The sequence below is a fragment of the Macaca thibetana genome, chromosome 19, assembly GCF_024542745.1.
Source record: "Macaca thibetana thibetana isolate TM-01 chromosome 19, ASM2454274v1, whole genome shotgun sequence".
Classification (NCBI taxonomy): Eukaryota; Metazoa; Chordata; class Mammalia; order Primates; family Cercopithecidae; genus Macaca; species Macaca thibetana.
In genome coordinates, this window is record NC_065596.1 from 15,259,047 (window position 1) to 15,280,839 (window position 21,793).

The 21,793-nt window shown below is 46.8% G+C and overlaps 1 protein-coding gene and 1 long non-coding RNA gene across 2 annotated transcripts in view; one reads left to right on the forward strand and one right to left on the reverse strand.

Annotated features, from left to right (window-relative positions):
- The window catches only part of LOC126942911 (uncharacterized), a 600,821-nt gene that overhangs the window by 47,268 nt on the left and 531,760 nt on the right, over window positions 1-21,793 (reverse strand). The window lies entirely within an intron of this gene.
- MUC16 (mucin 16, cell surface associated) overlaps window positions 11,825-21,793 on the forward strand; it is a 150,815-nt gene continuing 140,846 nt past the window's right edge. Inside the window, 2 exon segments of the mRNA XM_050771029.1 lie at window positions 11,825-18,659; window positions 18,661-21,376. Of these exon segments, the coding sequence (XP_050626986.1) occupies window positions 11,964-18,659; window positions 18,661-21,376 (9,412 nt within the window). The 5' untranslated portion in view covers window positions 11,825-11,963.

Consider the following 21,793-nt stretch of genomic DNA (forward strand, 5'->3'; position numbering starts at 1 on the left):
ACCCGGCCGATTTTGAGGACTTTATAGCCTCTTCTTTGTCTTTGTAATATCATCTCCTTAGTCTTTGAGCACTTCCTTGCTTTCTGGCAGAATTATCTCTTAATAATGCTAACCTGGTCACAGACCTCACCCTTTACTTCAAATCCTCCAGTGACTTTCCATTGCACTTCCAAGAAAATCTAAACTTCATATATTATTGGTTTGCAATCCTTTCTCCTCTTTCTCCTCATTAGGTCTGACCTCTGCTAACTGGCTGGTCTCGCCTTATACTCCAGCCATGCTTTCTCTCTTTTTTTTTTTTTTTTTTTTTGAGACAGAGTCTCACTCTGTAACCCAGGCTGGAGTGCAGTGGTGTGATCTTGGCTCACTGCAAGCTCCGCCTTCCAGGTTCACACCATTCTCCTGCCTCAGCCTCCTGAGTAGCTGGGACTACAGGCGCCCACCACCACGCCTGGCTAATTTTTTAATATTTTTAGTAGAGACGAGGTTTCACCGAGTTAGCCAGGATGGTCTTGATCTCCTGACCTTGTGATCCACCCGCCTCGGCCTCCCAAAGTGCTGAGATTATAGGCGTGAGCCACTGTGGTCGGCCCAGCCATGCTTTCTCAATGCACTGTGGCCACTCAGGCCTTCTTGAAATTCCTCGAGTGTGTCAGGTTTATTCCAGCCTCTGGGATTTTGCATATATTGGTCACTCCATCATGAACACGCTTACCCTGTGATAAGTACCTTCTTGTCTCTCAGGGCCCTCCTTAAATATCACCTCCTAAGAGAAGTCTTCCCTGATGACTCTATGGAAAATTGTGCTTCTCTCCCATTGGTAGAGTGACTTCAAAATTCCCTTTACTCTCTGCAAGGACATTACTTATTTATCTGTTGAATGAACTGCTATCTGCTTTCTCCACTAGGATGTAAACTTTTTTTTTTTTTAATGCTTTAAGTTCTGGGGTACATGTACAGAACATGCAAGTTTGTTACATAGGTATACATGTGCCATGGTGGTTTGCTGCACCCATCAACTCGTCCTCTACATTAGGTATTTCTCCTAATGTTATACTTCCCCTATAGCCCCACAACTCCCGACAGGCTCTGGTGTATGATGTACCCCACCTGTGTCCATGTGTTCTCATTGTTCAGCTCCCACTCATGAGTGAGAACATGCAGTGTTTGGTTTTCTGCTCTGGACATAAACTTTTTGAGGCAGTAAAGACTTGTCTTGTTTCTCACTCTGTGCCCCAAACTTGGAATTGTTGCCAAAACACCACGGGTCCAGGCTAGGTCCTGCTGCTCACCACATGGAAAGCCAATCACTGAGACAACCATTATTGCCCACAAAGAAGGCTTTAATCTCCTTGGCTGCGACGAGGAGATTATAGTCTTAGGTTTTACATTTATATCTTTATCTTGAGTTGATTTTCATGTATGGTGTAATCCGTCTCCCTGACCAATTAAAATTAGAGGTTTATATAGCAGGGAAGAAATGTGACTATGTGTAATAAAACAGGAAATCAGGAGGGGTCAGGAAGCAATCATGAGGAATGAGGGGTCTGACATCTCATCATCTGGATGTGATGATCTGCTGAGTTTCTGTTCTTTGATACTTTCTGAGAGGCCTGGGGGTCCTTTAATGAGGAAGGAACTCAGATAAAACAAATGTAAGTTTCCCACAGAATGGGAGAAAATATTTGTAAACTATACACCTGACAAAGATCTAATATCTAGCATCTACAGAGAACTTAAGTAAATTTACAAGAGAAAAACAAACAATACCATTAAAAAGTGGGCAAAGACCAGGCACGGTGGCTCCCAACTGTAATCCCAGCACTTTGGGAGGCCGAGGGGGGTGGATCATTTGAAGTCAGGAGTTCAAGACCAGCCTGACCAACATGGTGAAACCCTGTCTCTACTAAAAATACAAAACTTAGTTGGGCATTACACACCTGTAATTCCAGCACTTTGGGAGGCCGAGGCGGGCAGATCATGAGGTCAAGAGATTGAGACCATTCTGGCCAACATGGTGTATGCCTGTAATCCCAGCTACTCAGGAGACTGAGGCAGGAGAATCACTTGAACCCAGGAGGCGGAGGTTGCAGTAAGCTAAGATTGCCATTGCACTCCAGCCTGGGCAACAAAGTAAGACATTGTATTAAAAAAAAAAAAAAAAAAAAAAGAAGTGGGCAAAGGACATGAACAGATACCTTTTAAAAGAAGAGATACATGTAGCCAACAAGCATATGAAAAAAATGCTCACTATCACTGATCATTAGATAAATGCAAATCAAAACCACAATGAGATATCATCTCACAACAATCAGAATGGCTATGATTAAAAAGTCAAAAAATAACAGATGCTGGCAAGGTTGCGGAGAAAATCGAACATTTATACACTGTTGGTGGGAGTGTAAATTAGTTCAACTATTGTGGAAAGCAGTGTGGCAATTCCTCAAAGAGCTAAAAGTAGAACTACCATTTGACCCAGCAATCTCACTGTTGGGTGTATACCCAGAGGAATATAAATCATTCTGCCATAAAGACATATGCACGTGAATGTTCATTGCACCACTATTCACAATAGCAAAGACATGGAATCAACCTAAACGCCCATCAAAGACAGACTGGATAAAGCAAATGTGATACATATACACCATGGAATACTATGCAGCCACAAAAAAGAATGAGATCATTTCTTTTGCAGGAACATGGTTGGGGTTGGAGGCCATTATCCTTAGTAAACTAACTCAGGAACAGAAAACCAAATATTGCATGTTCTCACTTAGAAGTGTGAGCTAAATGAGGAGAACTCATGAACACAAAGAAGGGAATAACAAATACTGGGGTCTACTTCACGGTAAATGTTGGGAGGAGGGAGAGGAGCAGAAAAAATAATTATTGGGTGCTAGGCTTCATACCTGGGAGATGAAATCATTTGTACAACAAACCCCCATGATGTGAGCTTACTTATATAACAAACCTTCACATGTAGCCCTGAACCTAAAATAAGAAGTAAACAATAACCAATGTCAGTTTCAAGTATTTATATATATAAATACTGTCTATGACTATTGGGATTGGTTTCAGAATCAGCTGTCATATAAAAGGTGCTCAAGACATATTTGCTGACTGGATGAATGAGTGAGTGAGGGTCTGAAATAAATATTACATAAATGAAATGGTAAATGAATGAGTCATTATGCAGAGATTCCTATGGAAAGAAGAGCAAGTCCAGAAGAAAAGATTTTTTAAAATTTTTTTCGTTCTACTTCCTTCTGGGATAACCAACCTGGTTCTTTCTCCACAGGGCTGCCTTTCGATGCAGTGGTCTCTGCCCAAACCACAGACCAAGGAACACCTGGGACCACCAGACAGTTGACACGTGACCATTCCTCCCCGGCATCACTCATCAGCTCCGTGGGTAGGTAATAATAAAATAATAATAATAATAATAATAATAATAATAAATAATAAAAACCAGTAACAGGCCGGATGGTGGCTCACACCTGTAATTCCAGCACTTTGGGAGGCCGAGGCGGGCAGATCATGAGGTCAAGAGATTGAGACCATTCTGGCCAACACGGTGAAACCCCATCTCTACTAAAAATACAAAAATTAGCCAGGCGTGGTGGCGGGCGCCTGTAGTCCCAGCTACTTGGGAGGCTGAGGCAGGAGAATTGCTTCAACCTGGGAGGCAGAGGTTTCAGTGAGCCGAGATCATGCCACTGCTCTCCAGCCTGGGTGACAGAGCAAGACTCTGTCTCAAAACAAGCATACAAACAAAAAACAAAAAAAAAAAAAAGAAAAGAAAACAACAACAATAACAGTAAAACAGTAACAGGAGTTTATTAAGTCCTTATTCCCTCACACTACATGGTGGATCACATCATTGCATCATCACAACAGCCCTGTGCTGTTATCCCCATTGGGCATGTGAGGAGACAAGGCTCCGAGAGGTTAAGTGACTTGACCCAGATCACACAGCGAGTAATTAGGACTTGAGTCCCACTGAGTCCACTTCTTCCATTTTCCTTCCACTGTGCATTTTGTTTCCTGCTCTGGGAAGATTGCAACTGGTTTGATTTTAGGAAGGAAAGAAAATTAGTCTTCAAGAGATGCTTTGGGCTAGGCACAGTGGCTCACACCTGTAATCCCAGCACTTTGGTAGGCCAAGGCGGGCGGATCACTTGAGGTCAGGAGTTCAGGAACAGCCTGGCCAACATGGGGGAAACCCCGTCTCTACTAAAAATACAAAAACTAGCCAGGTGTAGTGCTGCGAGCCTGTAATCCCAGCTACTTGGGAGGCTTAGGCAAGAGAATCATTTGAACCCGGGAGGTGGGAGGTTGCAGTGAGCCAAGATTGCACCACTGCACTATAGCTTGGGTGACAGAGTGAGACTCCATCCCCTGCCCCCCACAAAAAAAGAGAGAGGTGATTTGACACTGAGGACTGTGTAGGTAGCCTCTGTGTCTTCTGCCTCACTCACAAATATTGGCAGGCTGGCATGGTGGTGCATGCCTGTAGTCCCAGCTACTCAGGAGGCTGAAGCAGGAGGATTGGTTGAGCCCAGAAGTTGGAGGGTGCAGTGAACTATGATTGCACCATTGCACTACAGCCTGGTTGACAGAGAAAGACCCTGTCCCAGAAACAAAAAACAAAAAACAGGCCAAGCACAGTGGCTCATGGCTATACTCCCAGCACTTTGGGAAGCTGAGGCAGAAGGATCACTTGAGCCCAGGAATTTGAGATTAGTCTGGGTACCATGGTGAAACCCCGTCTCCATAAAAAATATATATGTATTGGTTGGGTGTGGTGGCATGCACCTATAGTTCCAGCTACTGGGGAGGCTGAGGCAGGCAGATTGCTTGAGCCTAGAAGTTGGAGGCTGCAGTGAGCCACGACTGTACCACCGCACTACAGCCTGGGCAACAGAGCAAGACTCTGCCCCAAAAGGAAAAAAAAAAAAATGAACAAACACTGGCTTCCTCAGGAGCAGGCGGGAGAGACAGCCCGGTCCTCATCCTCCCTCCGACCCTCTCATCTACCCACTCACCTTCTCTCTCCATATCCACAGTGTCCTAGAGGCAGATAGCATTGATGGGGCCACTGTGAGTGTGGCCACCAACCCTGTCATGTAAACAGGGAGGTTTCCCATTGCTGGGAGATGATTCCCCAGGTGTCTCCTTGGAGGAAACCAGCCCAGGCAGGGAGAGGGGGTTCAAGGCAGGAGCCCTGTGGAGGTTCTTCCTGCTGCCTCCTGCTCCTTGCCTCTGGGTGAAAGGTCCTCCCTTTCCTAGGAGTCTAGTTCTGTTCCCTGTATTTTTTGAGACAGAATCTTGCTCTGTCGCCCAGGCTGGAGTGCAGTGGTGTGATCTCGACTCACTTGCAACTTCCGCCTCCCGGGCTCAAGGGATTCTCCTGCCTCAGCCTCTCGAGTAGCTGGGATTACAGGCACGCACGGCCACACCAGGTTAAGTTTTGTATTTTTAGTAGCAACAGGGTTTCACCGTGTTGGCCAGGGTGGTCTCGAACTCCTGACCTCAAGTGATCCGCCTGCCTTGGCCTCCCAAAGTGCTGGGATTACAGGCGTGAGCCACCGCGCCCGACCTTGTATTGGCATGATGACTTTATAAGCAGCAAAACAGAGCAGTTAACAGAGGAGACACTGGTATTGGACGGCTTGGGTTCAAGTCCCACCTCTGCTACTTTCTGGATAAATAAGGAAACCTCTCTGAGCCTCCAGTGTCTTGGGAATAAATGTCCTATGTGACCGAGTAACTGTAAAATCTGAATTAAGTTAGATGATGCCTCCAAATGGTGGTTATCAGCTGAATGTGATTTTTGTCTCCCAGGAGACATTTGTCATATCTGGAGAGATTTTTGGTTGTCAGAAATAGGAGGGTGGGTGCCAGTGACACACAGCAAAGCCCCTCCTCCTACCCCTGGTGAAAGCTGGAATTGTTTCAATGTGAATGTAACTTACATTGACTAGTTAAGTGTGACTTCTGAAGGAGGGAGAGATTATTCACCAGATGAGCACTGTAAGATGTGAAATCCATTTAGGTGGCTGCTACAAAAACAAGCAAAGCAACACAGAAAAACAGAAAAATATTATAACAAATGCAGCTGAGGATGTGCAGAAATTAGAACACTTGTGCACCGTGTGGGGGGAATGCAAATGGTGCCACAACTGTGGAAAAGAGGATGATGCTTCTTTAAAAAAAACAAAAAAAACAAAATAGAAATAGAATTACCAGATGATCCAGCCATCCTGCTTCTGGGTGTATATTCAAAAGAATTGAAAGCAGACACTCAAGCAGGTATTTACACACCAGTGCTCACAGCAGCATTATTTACAATGCCCCAAATGTGGAAGACATTCAAATGTCCATCGGCAGACAAATGGATTTAAAAAAACGTGTTCCATCCCCACAATGGATTTTTTTTTTTTTTTTTTTTTTTTTTTTTTTTTTCTGAGATGGAGTCTCACTCTGTCACCCAGGCTGGAGTGCAATGGCATGATCTCAGCTCACTGCAACCTCCGCCTCCCGGCTTCAAGCGATCCTCCCATCTTAGCCTCCTGAGTAGCTGGGATTATAGGGCACCACCACGCCCAGTTAATTTTTGTGTGTGTGTATATATGTATGTATGTGTGTGTGTGTGTGTGTGTATATATATATATATATATATATATTTTTTTTTTTTTTTTTTTTTTTTTGAGACAGAGTCTCCCTCTGTTGCCCAGGCTGGAGTGCAATGACGAGATCTCGGCTCACTGCAATCTCTGCCTCCTGGGTTCAAGCAATTCTCCTGTCTCAGCCTTCCAAGTAGATGGGGTTACAGGTGCCTGCCACCATGCTCAGCTAATTTTTGTATTTTTGTAGATACAAAGTTTCACTATGTTGACCAGGCTGGTCTTGAACTCCTGACCTCAGGTGATCCGCCCACCTTGGCCTCCCAAAATGCTGGGATTACAGGCATGAGCCACCGTGCCCAGCCTAATTTGGGCTTTCACCATGTTGGCCAGGCTGGTCTCGAACTCCTGACCTCAAGTGATCCGCCTGCCTTGGCCTCCCAAAGTGCTGGGATTGCAGGCGTGAGCCACCGCACCTGGCCCCCACAATGGAATATTATTCAGCCTTAAAAAGGAAGCATGTTGTGACACATGCTACAGTGTGAGTGAACCTTGAGGACAGTGTGCTAAGTGAAATAAGGCAGTCACCAAAAGACACATACTGTATGATCCCACTATGTAAGGTTCCTAGAGTCATCATATTCGTAAAGACAGAAAGCAGAATAATGAGTGCCAAGGGCTGGGGAGGGGCAATGGGGAGCATAGTCCTTCCTCTCTCCGTTCAGTTCCTCAAACTAGAGAAACACCAACCCTGACTCCACACATACAGGGCCCACCTACCCACAGGAACTGGGGCACAGACATCTCCCAGTGTGGTGCTGATTGACAGAAGTACCCCATTCTCTGCCTCCCCAGAGGTTCAGCTGCCCTTTCAGGCTCCACTTGAAACTATCTTCATGAGTATTGCCTTTCAGTCTCCCTGGAAAATCATCTAGGGCTACCTGCCCTTGGGAATGGCTTTCCAAATTTCTTTCTTTCTTTTTTTTTTTTTTTTGAGACGGAGTTTCACTCTTGTTGCCCAGGCTACAGTGCAATGGCTCGATCTCGGCTCACCACAAACTCCGCCTCCCAGGTTCAAGCAATTCTCCTGCCTCAGCCTCCCAAGTAGCTGGGGTTACAGGCATGCGCCGCCACATCCAGCTAATTTTGTATTTTTAGTAGAGATGGGGTTTCTCCATGTTGGTCAGGCCGGTCTTGAACTCCCGACCTCAGGTGATCCACCCACCTCGGCCTCCCAAAGTGCTGGGATTACAGGTGTGGGGTACCGCGCCCGGCCATAAATTTCAAGACCCCCCTAAGTATTACTACTAGTCTTGTTCAGCAATGTGTCATGCCTTCACCCTTTTCCCCTCCTGCACGAGATCTCCCTATGATGCAGCTTGCCACCTAAATTCTAGGAAACATCGGGTACTGTAGAATTTTCAAAGATAGAAAAGATTTAGCTGAGGTCAGGCGTGCTGGCTGATGCCTGTAATCCCAACACTTTGGGAAGCCGAGGAGGGAGGATTGCTTGAGCACAGGAGTTCGCGACCACTTTAGGCAACATAGCAAGACTGCATCTCTACAGTGAAAAAAGAAAAATTAGCCAGGCATGGTGGTGCATGCCTGTAGTTCCAGCTACTCAGGAGGCCGAGATGGGAGGATTGCTTGAGCCCAAGAGATCGGGGCTGCAGTGAGCTATGATCACACCACTGCCCTCAAGCCTGAGTGACAGAGCAAGACCCTGTTTCAAAAATAGAAGATTCAGCTAAGCACTAAGAATGTGTGAGGATCCAAGGTAAGAAATCACCTGAACTACTTGATATGGACAAGGCTACGACTAGGTCGTGAAATATCACTGTCTGTAGAACCTTTGGAATGCCTCTAAAGAAACAGGAAACGTCCTTTTCTATTTCCAAATAGTTCAAGTATTAGGTGACCAAAGTAACCAAATAGACCGAGATTCTTTTAGCTACGTAAATAATAACTACATCTGATATATACAAGAAGATAAACTAAAAGGATTGGTCAGCAGGGTCACTTGTGTCTCCCTCGTGTGGTGCAGCATCTATAAAGACTACTAATGTTAAATCCTAACTCTGGGCCTAGCGCAATGGCTCAGGCCTGTCACCCCAGCACTTTGGGAGGCTGAGGCAGGCGATCACCTGAGGTCAGGAGTTCGAGACCAGCCTGGCCAATGTGGTGAAGCCCCGTCTATATTAAAAATACAAAAATTAGGCCGGCGCGGTGGCTCACACCTGTAATTCCAGCACTTTGGGAGGCCGAGGTGGGCGGATCACGAGGTCAGGAGATAGAGGCCATCCTGGCTAACACGTTGAAACCCCGTCTCTACTAAAAATACAAAAAAAAAAAAAAAAAAATCAGCTGAGTGTGGTGGCAGGCACCTGTAGTCCCAGCTACTCAGGAGTCTGAGGCAGGAGAATGACGTGAACCCAGGAGGTGGAGCTTGCAGTGAGCCCAGATCACGCCACCGCACTCCAGCCTGGGCGACAGAGTGAGACTCCGTTTCAAAAAAAAAAATTAGCCGGGTGTGGTGGTGCATGCCTGTAATCCCAGCTACTTGGGAGGCTAAGGCAGGATAATTACTTGAACCCAGGAGGCGGAGGTTGCAGTGAGCCGAGATCATGCCACTTCACTCCTGCCTGGGCGACAGAAAAAGACTCTATGTCAAATAAATAAAATGAAATGAAATGAAATGAAATAAAATAAAATAAAATAATAAATCCTAACTCTGGCTGTGTGTGGTGTGTGGTGGCTAGTGCCTGTAATCCCAGTACTTTGGGAGGCTGAGGCAGAAGGATCACTTGAGGCCAGGAGTTCGAGACCAGTCTGGACAACATAGTGAGACCTCATCTCTACTCAAAATTAAAAAAAATTCACTGGGCATAGTGGCACCCACCTGTAGTCCCAGCTACTTGAGAGGCTGAGGCAGAAGGATCACTTGAGCCCAGGAGTTCAAGGCTACAGTGAGCTAGGATCGCACCACTGCACTCCAGCCTGGGCAACAGAGCAAGACCCCATCCCTAAAAACAATGTATTAACTTCATATCATACTGTTCAAATATTGTTAACTTTACTTTAAAAATATTGTTAACTCTCTAAAGATAAGTCTGTTAACTCAGCCAGGTGCAGTGGCTCATACCTGTAATGCCAGCACTTTGGGAGGCTGAGGCAGGTGGATCACCTGAGGTCGGGTGTTTGAGACCAGCCTGGCTAACCCAAAGTGAAAAATTTTCCCTGCACTTTTCCCTCAATAAAAACAGCCAGAAATAGTGAGCTTCCAGGACATTCTTTTTTTTTTTTTTTTTTTTTTTTTGCCTCTTCTGTCCTAAATTACCATCGATAGAACTTTACATGATTCAACCTCATCCTCTTCACCCTCTGGGTCATGAGATTTTCTTTCTTTCTTTCTTTCTTTCTTTCTTTCTTTCTTTCTTTCTTTCTTTCTTTCTTTCTTTCTTTCTTTCTTTCTTTCTTGCTTGCTTGCTTGCTTGCTTTCTTGCTTTCTTGCTTTCTTGCTTTCTTCTTTCTTTCTTTCTTTATTATTATTTATTTTTTCTTTTTTATTTTGAGACAGAGTCTCGCTCTGTCGCCCAGGCTGAAGTGCAGTGGTGTGATGATCTTGGCTCACTGAAACCTCCACCTCCCACGTTCAAGCAATTATCCTGCCTCAGCCTCCCGAGTAGCTGGGATCACAGGCGCCCTCCACCATGCCTGGCTAATGTTTTTTTTGTATTTGTAGTAGAGATGGGGTTTCACCATGTTAGCCAGGATGGTCTCCATCTCTTGACCTCGTGATCCGCCCACCTCGGCCTCCCAAAGTGCTGGGATTACAGGCGTGAGCCACCTTGCTCAACCGGCCAGGGTCGTGAGATTTGAATCAAGAGCAACTTCCACTGATTTCTGAGCGTGCATCTGTGGGCCCCTGCTCTGATCTGAACAGAAGTGCCGTGTGTTCTCTGACTTCTACTTCTCAATTCAAGAGCCTTAGTATCTGCCAGTTCCACACACCGAGGGTTAACTCCATCTCATGGGGGTATAGGTAGGGGTTCTATCTGCATCTTTCTTGCTTTTTTTCTTTTTTTTTCTTTCCCTCCCTCCCTCTTTCTTTCTTTCTTTTCTTTCTTTCTCTCTCTCTCTTTCTTTCTTTCTTTCTTTCTTTCTTTCTTTCTTTCTTTCTTTCTTTCTTTCTTTCTTTCTTTCTTTCTTTCTTTCTTTCTTTTTCCTTCCTTCGTCCCTTCCTCCCTCCCTTCCTTCCTTCCTCTCTCTCTCTCCCTTTCTTCCTTCCCTCCCTCCCTCCTCCCCTCTTTCTTCCTTCCTTCCTCCCTTCCTTTCTTTCTCTTACTCTCTCTTCCTTCCTTCCCTCTCTCCCTCTCTCTTTCTTTCTCTTTCTTTCTTCCTTCCTTCCCTCCTTCCTTCCTTTCTTTTTTCTCTCTGCCTTCCCTCCCTCCCTCTTTCTTCCTTTCTTCCTTCCTTCCTTCCTTCCTTCCTTCCTTCCTTCCTTCCTTCCTTCCTTCCTTCCTTCCTTCCTTCCTTCCTTCTTTCCTTCCTTCCTTCCTAGACAGAGCTCTTATTGCCCAGGCTGGAGTGCAGTGGTGTCATCTCGACTTGCCGCAACCTCTGCCTCCCAGGGTCAAGCGTTTCTCCTGCCTCAGCCTCCCAAGTAGCTGGGATTACAGACACACACCACCACACTCAATATTTATTTTTATTAAAAAAAATTTTTTACTTAGTTTAAAAAAATTAAAAATAATTTTGCATTTTTAGTAGAGACGGAGTTTCTCCATGTTAGTCAGGAGGCTGGTCTCAAACTCCCAACCTCAGGTGATCCTCTTGCCTTGGCCGCCCAAAGTGCTGGTATTACAAGTGTGAGCCACCGTGCCCGGCCTGGTTCCTGGTTTCTAAGACACACACACACACACACACACACACACACACACACACACACACACACTCAGAGAGAGAGAGGATCATTAAGACGTGATACACTGAGACATTCTATCCTGCAGACAGTAAGAATCTGTTAAAAAGTTTGTAGGGAAGAATTGAGATCGTCAGTGTTTATTTGAGGAAATTGTCTGTGGTTGCGCCATCCTTTCCTTTCTCTCCCTGAGATTTAGTCTTCTCAATCAGAAGGGTTGCACAATTCCTCCAACCCCCATACATACGGCAGCTCTTCTAGACACAGGTTTTCTCAGGAGAAATGCAGGGACCCCAGCCATATCTCCCACCCTGAGAAATTTTGGAGGTTCCAGGAGCTCAGAAGCTCTGCAGAGGCCACCCTCTCTGAGGGGATTGTTCTTAGACTTCCATCCAGAGGCAAGTGTTGACCTGTCCATGCTGAAACCCACAGACCTTCCTGGGTCATCTTCTCTCACCCACTCTTTGATGACAGGGAACAGGAGCAGTAAAGCCACACCGGAAATGGATTCAGGACTGACAGGAGCCACCTTGTCACATAAGACATCTACAGGTGCAATCATAGTGATGGAACAGACTCTGCCCTTTACTTCCCCAGCTAAGACCTTGGCCAGTCCTGCGTCTTCGGTTGTGGGAAGAACCACCCGGTCTCTGGGGGCGATGTCCTCTGCTCTCCCTGAGTCAACCTCTAGAGGAATTACACACTCCGAGCAAAGAACCAGCTCATCGCTGAGTCCCCAGGTCAATGGAACTCCCTCTAGGAACTCTCCTGCTACAAGCGTGGTTTCACAATTGAGTTCCCCAAGGACCAGGACCAGTTCCACAGAAGGAAATTTTACCAAAGAATCATCTACCTACACACGCGCTGTAGAGACCACAAGTGGCCCAGTCACTGAGAAGTACACAGTCCCCACTGAGACCTCAACAACCGAAGGTGACAGCACAGGGACCCCCTGGGGCACAAGATATATCCCTGCAAAAATCACATCTCCAATGAAAACATTTGCAGATTCAACTGCATCCAAGGATAATGTCCCGGTGTCTATGACTCCAGCTGAGTCCACAGTTACTGACTCACATACTCCAGGAAGGACAACCCCATCCTTTGGGACAGTTTATTCTTCCTTCCTTGACTTATCACCTAGAGGGACCCCAAATTCCAGAGGTGGAACAAGCCTGGAACTGACTCCATCAACCACTGGATATCCCTTCTCTTCTCCTGAACCTGGCTCCATAGGACACAGCAGAATAAGTACCAGTGCGTCTTTGTCATCATCTGCTTCAGTTCTCGATAATAAAATATCAGAGACCGTCATATTCTCAGGCCAGAGTATCACTTCCCCTCTATCTCCTGGGGTGCCCGAGGCCAGAGTCAGCACAATGTCCAACTCAGCTATCCCTTTTTCCATGACACTAAGCAATGTAGAAACAAGTGCTGAAAAGGTCAGAAGTACAATTTCCTCTCTGGGGACTCCATCTACATCCACAGAGCAGACAGCAGAGACTATCCTTACCTTCCGTGCCTTCGCTGAGACCACGGATACACCTGGCACCCACATAGCCAAGACTTTGGCTTCAGAATGGTCAGGGAGTCCAGGTACCCTCAGTGGCACCAGCACTTCAGCGTTGACAACCACATCTCCATCTACCACTTTAGTCTCAGAGGAGACCAACACCCATCACTCCATGAGTAGAATGGAAACAGAAGGAACTTTGAATACATCCATGACTCCACTTGAGACCTCTGCTCCTGGAGAAGAGACCGAAATGACTGCCACCTTGGTCCCCACCCCAGGTTTTACTACTCTTTACAGCAAGATTAGTAGTCCATCTCAGGTCTCTTCATCACACCCAACAAGAGAGCTCAGAACCGCAGGCAGCACCTCTGGGAGGCAGAGTTCCAGTAGAGCTGCCCACAGGAGCTCTGACATCCTGAAGGCAACCACTTCCAGCACCTCAACAGCATCATCATGGACCAGTGAAAGCACAGCTCAGCAATTTAGTGAACCCCAGCACACACAGTGGGTGGAGACAAGTCCTAGCATGAAAACAGAGAGACCCCCAGCATCAACCAGTGTGGCAGCCCGTGCCACCACTTCTCCTGTTCCCTCAGTGGTGTCTGGCTTCACCACCCTGAAGACCAGCTCCACTAAAGGGATTTGGCTTAAAGAAACATCTGCAGACACACTCATCAGAGAATCCACAACTGGCCCAACCACCTATCAGTTTGCTGTTCCCACTGGGATTTCAATGACAGGAGGCAGCATCACAAGGGGAAGGCAGGGCACAACCCACCCACTCAAAAGAGCCACAGCATTATCTGAGACATCCACAGATTTGACTCTGGCCACGAACGGTGTCCCAATCTCCATGACTCCAGCAGTTAGCAAGATGGCTGCTGGCTCAAGTCCTCCAGGAGGGACAAATCCATCATATACAATGGTTTCTTCTGTCATCCCTGAGATGTCATCTTTAGAGTCCCCAGCTTCTAGGGAAGGAACCAGCCTGGGACTGACTCCATTAAACACTAGACATCCCTCCTCTTCCCCTGAACCAGACTCTGCAGGACCTACCAAGATAAGCACCAGCGTTCCTCTGTTGTCATCTGCTTCAGTTCTTGAGGATACAGTGTCAGCGACCAGCACATTCTCACACCACAGAGTCACCTCATCTATGACCACAGGGACTCCTGAAATCTCAACAAAGACAAAGCCCAGCTCAGCCATTCTTTTCTCCATGACCCTAAGTAATGCAGCAACAAGTCCTGAAAGAGTCAGAAATGCAACTTCCCCTCTGACTTATCCATCTGCATCAGGGAAAGGGACAGCAGGGAGTGTCCTCACCCTCAGCACCTCTGCTGAGACTACAGACTCACCTAGCATCCACCCAATTGGGACACTGGCTTCAGAATGGTCAGAGAGTCCTAGCACTCTCAGCCTCCCAAGTGTCTCTGGAGTGAAAACTACATTTTCTTCATCTACTCCTTCCACTCATCTATTTACCGGTGCAGAAGAAACAGAGGAAACTTTGAATCCATCTGTGTCTCAACCTGAGACTTCTGTTTCCAGAGTAAGGACCACCTTGGCCAGCACCTCTGTCCCCACCCCAGTATTCCCCACCATGGACACCTGGACTACACGTTCAGCTCAGTTCTCTTCATCCCACCTAGTGAGTGAGCTCAGAGCCACGAGCAGTACCTCAGCTACAAACTCAACCAGTTCAGCTCTTCCTAAAATATCTCACCTCTCTGGGACAGCAGCAATGTCACAGACCAATACAGGCACGTTTAATGACTCTGTTGCACCCCAAAGCACAACTTGGCCAGAGACTAATCCCAGATTCAAGACAGCGTTACCTTCAGCAACCACTGTTTCAACTTCTGCCACTTCTCTCTCTGCTACTGTAGTGGTCTCTAAATTCACTTCTCCAGCAACTGGTTCCACAGAAGCAACTTCTATCAGGGAACCATCAACAACCATCCTCACAACAGAGACCACGAATGGCCCAGGCACTGTGGCTATGGCTTCTACCAACATCCCAATTGGAAAGGGCTATATTACTGAAGGAACATTGGACACAACTCATCTGTCCATTGGAACCTCAACTTCCTCTGAGACATCTACAGATTTTACCATGGCCAAAGAAAGTGTCTCAATGTCAGTATCTCCATCTCAGTCCATGGATGCTGTTGGCTCAAGCACTCCGGGAAGGACAAGCCAATTGGTTGGCACATTTTCTGATGATGTCTATCATTTAACATCTGGAGAAATTCCAGTGCCTAGAGGTGGAGCCAGTTCAGCTCTGACTCCACAAATGACTGCAACTCACCCTCCATCTCCTGAGCCTGGCTCTGCTAGAAGCACCTGGCTTGGCATCTTGTCCTCATCTTCTTCTCCTACTCCCAAAGTCACAATGAGCTCCACATTTTCAACCCAGAGAGTCACCCCAAGCATGACAATGGACACAGTTGAAACTAGTGAACGGAACACACCCAACTTACCTTCCATGACTTCCTCGACACCAAGTAATATTCCAACAAGTGGTGCTGTAGGAAAAAGCACCCTGGTTCCCTTGGACACTCCATCTCCAGCCACATCAGTGGAGGCATCAGAAGGGGGACTTCCGACCCTGAGCACCTACCCTGAATCAGCAAACACACCCAGCATCCGCCTCGGAACACACGCTAGTTCAGAAAGTCCAAGCACCATCAACCTTACCATGACTTCAGTAGTAAAAACTGGCTCTTACACACCTCTCGCCTTCCCCTCAATAGAAACCCACATTCATGCATCAACAGCCAGAATGGAGACAAATGAAATTGCTTACTCTTCTGGGTCTTCGCCTGAGATGACAGCTCCTGGAGAGACTAACACTGATAGTACCTGGGCCCCCACCACCTACATCACCACTACGGATCCTAAGGATACAAGTTCAGCTCAGGTCTCTACACCCCACTCAGTGAGGACACTCAGAACCACAGAAAACCATCCAAAGACAGAGTCCACCACCCCAGCTGCTTACTCTGGAAGTCCTAAAATCTCAAGTTCACCCGATCCCACCAGTCTGATCACAAAAGCATGGACCATCACAGACACAACTGAACACTCCACTCAATTACATTACACAAATTTGGCAGAAAAACCATCTGGATTTGAGACACAGTCAACTCCAGGACCTGTCTCTGTAGTAATCCCTACCTCCCCTACCACTGGAAGCAGCACATTGGAACTGACTTCTGATGTCCCAGGGGAACCCGTGGTCCTCACTACCAGTGAGCAGACCACAATCACTCTCTCCATGGCAACATGGCTGAGTACCAGTTTGACAGAGGAAATGCCTTCAACAGACCTTGATATTTCAAGTCCAAGTTCACTCATGAGTACATTTGCTATTTTTCCACCTATGTCCACACCTTCTCATGAACTTTCAAAGTCAGAGGCAGATACCAGTGCCATTGGAAATACAGATTCAACCACATGGGATCAGCACCTAGGAATCAGGAGTTTGGGCGCAACTGGAGACTTAACAACTGTTCCTATCACCCCACTGTCAACCACGTGGACCAGTGTGATTGAACACTCAACACAAGCACAGGACACCCGTTCTGCAACGATGAGTCCTACTCATGTGGCACAATCACTCAAAGATCAAACATCTTTACCAGCCTCAGCATCCCCTCCCCATCTTACTGAAGTCTACCCTGAGCTCGGGACACAAGGGAGAAGCTCCTCTGAGACAACCACTTTTTGGAAACCATCTACAGACACACTCTCCAGAGAGATTGAGACTGGCCCAACAAACGTTCAATCCACTTCACCCATGGACAACACAACAACAGGGAGCAGTAGTAGTGGAGTCACCCTGGGCACAGCCCACCTTCCCATAGGAACATCATCCCCAGCTGAGACATCCACAAACATAGCACTGGAAAGAGGAAGTTCTACAGCCACTGTCTCCATGGCTGGGACTGTGGGACTCCTAGTTACTAGTGCTCCAGGAAGAAGCATCAACCAGTCATTAGGAAGAGTTTCCTCTGTCCTTTCTGAGTCAACTACTGAAGGAGTCACAGATTCTAGTAAGGGAAGCAGTCCAAGGCTGAACACACAGGGAAATACAGCTCCCTCCTCCTCTCTTGAACCCAGCTCTGCTGAAGGAAGCCAGATGAGCACAAGCATCCTTCTACCCTCATCTCCTCCAACTCCTGATGTGGAATTCATAGGGGGCAGTACATTTTGGACCAAGGAGGTCACCACAGTTATGACCTCAGACATCTCCAAGTCTTCATCAAGGACAGAGTCCAGCTCAGCTACCCTTATGTCCACAGCTTTGGGAAGCACTGAAAATACAAAAAAACTCAGAACTGCCTCTATGGATCTTCCATCTCCAACTCCATCAATGGAGGTGACACCATGGAGTTCTCTCACTCTCAGTAACACCCCCAAGACCACAGATTCACCTGACCTCAGCCATGGGGTGCACACCAGCTCTACAGGGACTTTGGTCACTGACAGGCCATTGAATACTGGTGTCACTAGAGCCTTCAGATTGGAAAACAGCTCCAGCACCTCTTCTGAGTCCCTGTCTGTGGGAACCAGCACTCACACATCCATGATTTACATAGAGAAGAGTGAAGTGCCTTCTTCAATACGTCCCCAACCTGAGACCTCAGCTCCTGAAGCAGAGACCACTTTGACTTCCACTCCTGGAAACAAGGCCACAAGCTTAACATTGCCTTTTTCATCCATTCCAGTGGAGGAAGTCATTTCTACAGGCATAACCTCAGGACTAGACATCAGCTCAGCACCCATGACACATTCTCCCATCACCCCACCAACAATTGCATGGACCAGTACAGGCACAATTGAACAGTTCACTCAACCACTACATGCAGTTTCTTCAGAAAACGTTTCTGGGCAGACACAGTCAACTCCATATGTCAATGCTGTGGCAGTGTCTGCTTCCCCTACGCATGAGAACTCAGTCTCTTCTGGAAGCAGCACGTCCGTTCCATATTCCTTAGCCTCACTTGAATCCTTGGATTCCACAATCAGTACTAGTTTATCTGAGGCATTGTCCTCAGCTCATTCTGGGGTTTCAAACCCAAGTTCAACTATGACTGAATTTCCACTCTTTTCAGCTGCATCCACATCTGCTGCTAAGCAAACAAATCCAGAAACAGAGACCTATGGCCCCGAGAATACAGCCCTGAGTACTTTGAACACTGATGCATCCTCAGGCACAGGTCTTTCTGAGACTTCTGTGGGGACAACTATCAGCTCTGAAGTCCTTCTTCCAATGACCGTAACTTCCAGATCAGATGTTTCTGGCCTTATGTCTGAGAGTACTGCTAACCTGAGTTTAGGCACAGCCTCTTCAGGAGGGACCAAATTAACTAGGACAATATCCCTGCCCACTTCAGAGTCTTTGGTTTCCTTTAGAATGAACAAGGATCCACGGACAGTGTCAATCCTTTTGGGGTCCCATCCAACTATTAATACAGAAACAAGCTTCCCAGTAAACAGTGCAGGTTCACCTGGCTTGTCCACAGTAGCATCAGATGTAATTGACACACCTTCAGATGGGGCTGAAAGTATTCCCACTGTCTCCTTTTCCTGAGAGCCCTGATAATGAAGTGACAACTATCTCACATTTCCCAGAAAAGACAACTCATTCATTTAGAACCATTTCATCTCTCACTCCTGAGTTGACTTCAAGAGTGACACCTACTCCTGGGGATTGGACCGGTTCAGCTGTGTCCACAAAGCCCACAGAAGCCAGTTCTTCCATTACACTGGGAGAGAGAATGACAATCACCTCTGCTGCTCCAACCACTTCCCCCATAGTTCTCACTGTTAGTTTCACAGAGACCAGCACAGTTTCACTGGATAATGAAACTACAGTAAAAATCTCAGATATCCTTGAGGCACAGACAACAAATGAGCTCCCCTCAGATAGCAGTTCTTCCTCTGATCTGATCAACACCTCCATAGCTTCTTCAACTATGGATGTCACTAAAACAGCCTCTATCAGTCCCACTAGCATCTCAGGAAGGACAGCAAGTTCCTCTCCATCTCTCTTCTCTTCAGATAGATCTGAGGTTCCCACATCTACAATAGAGACAAATACAGCCACCTCTCCATCTGTTTCCAGTAACACCTATTCTCTTGATAGAGGCTCCAATGTGGGTGGCACGCCATCCACTTTACCACCCTTTACAATCACCCACCCTGTCAAGACAAGCTCGGCCCTGTTAACCTGGTCTAGACCAGTAGGAACTTTCAGCACCATGGTCAGCACTGACACTGCCACCGGAGAAAATCCTACCTCTAGCAATTCTGTGGTGACTTCTGTTCCAGCACCAGGTATATGGACCAGTGTAGACAGCACTACTGACTTACCTGCCATGGGCTCTCTCAAGACAAGTCCTACAGGAGAGACACACTCACTTCCAGCATCAACTATTGAACCAGCCACTGCCTTCACTCCCCATCTCTCAGCGACAGTGGTCACTGGATCCAGTGCTACATCAGAAGCCAGTCTTCTCACTATGACTGAAAGCAAAACCATTAATTCTTCATCACAGACCCCAACTACAACCACCTCTGGAGCAAGCTGGGAAACTTCAGCTACTCCTGAGAGCCTTTTGGCCGTCACTGAGACTTCAGACACAACACTCACCTCAAAGATTTCAGTGACAGATACCATCTTGTTTTCAACTGTGTCCACACCACCTTCTAAACTTCCAAGTACAGGGACTCTCTCTGGAGCCTCCTCCCCTACTTTACTCCCGGACACTCCAGCCATCCCACTCACCACCACTGAGCCAACAAGTTCATTAGCTACATCCTTTGATTCTACCCCACTGGTGACTATAGATTTGGATAGACTTGGCACAGTCCCAGAGACTACCCTGACCATGTCAGAGACCTCAATTGGGGATGCACTGTTTCTTAAGACAGTAAGTAACCCAGATAGGAGCATCCCTGGAATCACTATCCAAGGGGTAGCAGAAAGTCCACTCCATCCTTCTTCCACTTCCCCCTCTAAGATTGTTGCTCCACAGAACACAACCTATGAAGGTTCGACCATCATGGCACTTTCTACTTTGCCTGCAGGAACTACCGGTTCCCTTGCATTCGGTCAGAGTTCTGACACCTCAGAGACAACAGCTTTGGTGAACTCATCAGCTGGGCTTGAGAGGGCATCTGTGATGTCACTAACCACAGGAAGCCAGGGTTTGGCCAGCTCTGGAGGAGTCAGAAGTGGGTTCACTCACTCAACTGGAGCCAACACATTTTCTTCTCTCCCTCTGACCATGAACCCAGGTGAGGTTACAGCCATGTCTGAAATCACCATGAACAGACTGACAGCTACTCAATCAACAGTGCCCAAAGGGATACCTGTGAAGCCCACCAGTGCTGTGTCAGGGCTCCTAACACCTGTCTCTGCCTCCTCAAGCCCATCAAAGGCCTTTTCATCACTGACTACAGCTCCCACAACTTGGAGGATCCCACAGTCCACCTCGACCTTTAAGTTTTTTGAGGTCCCAAGTTTGGATACTAAGTCTGCTTCTTTACCAACTTCTGGACAGTCCCTGAACACCATTCCAGACTCAGATGCAAGCACAGCATCTTCCTCACTGTCCAAGTCTCCAGAAAAAAACACAAGGGCAGGGATGATGACTTCCACAAAGGCCATAAGTGCAAGCTCAGTTCAATCAACAGGTTTTACTGAAATCCCTGAGGAATCTGCCTCCCCTTCTATGGCAGGGCATGAACCCAGAGTTCCCACTCCAGGAACAGGGGACCCTATATATGCCTCAGAGAGCATGTCTTATCCAGACCCAAGCAAGGCATCATCATCTATGACATCGACCCCTCTTGCATCAAAACTCACAACTCTCTTCAGCACAGGTCAAGCAGCAAGGTCTGGTTCTAGTTCCTCTCGCATAAGCCTATCCACTGAGAAAGAAACCAGCTTTCTTTCCCCCACTGCATCCACCTCCAGAAAGACTTCACTCTTTCTTGGGCCCTCCGTGGCAAAACAGCCCAACACATTGGTGGATCTTCAGACTTCAGCTCTGACACTTTCTCCAACATCTACTCTAAATATGTCCCAGGAGGAGCCTCCTGAGATAACCTCAAGCCAGACCACTACAGAAGAAGAGAGAACAACAGCTGAAACACAGACATTAACCTTCACACCATATGAGACCCCGACACCCTTGTTACCTGTCTCTTCTCCCACAGAACCCACAGCCGGAAGAAAGGGTTCTCCAGAAACATGGGCAAGCTCTATTTCAGTTCCCGCCAAGACCTCCTTGGTTGAAAGTAAGAATGCCCTGCTCCTTCCCCAAGTGTGCTGGGGATGAACCTGGAAATAAACTACATCGTTTTAAATTTTTCAAACTTTTATATTTGAAAATATAAATATTTTAGGTTCAGGGAACATGTGCAGGTTTGTTATATAGGTAAATTGCATGTCATGGGGGCTTGGGGTACACATTACATCATCAGTCAGGTAATAAGCCTAGTACCTGGTTGGTAGATTTTTTTTTTTTTATCCTCTCCTTCCTCCCAGTCTCCACCCTCAAGTACACATGTCTCCATGTGTACTTAAGGTTTAGTTCCCACTTATAAGTGAGAACATGCGGTATTTGTAAACTACATCTTTATTTTTGCTAACCTTGAACTGAAATTTAGCATTTGTTTTATTGATGAGTAGAGGTAACAAAAACAAACCACATT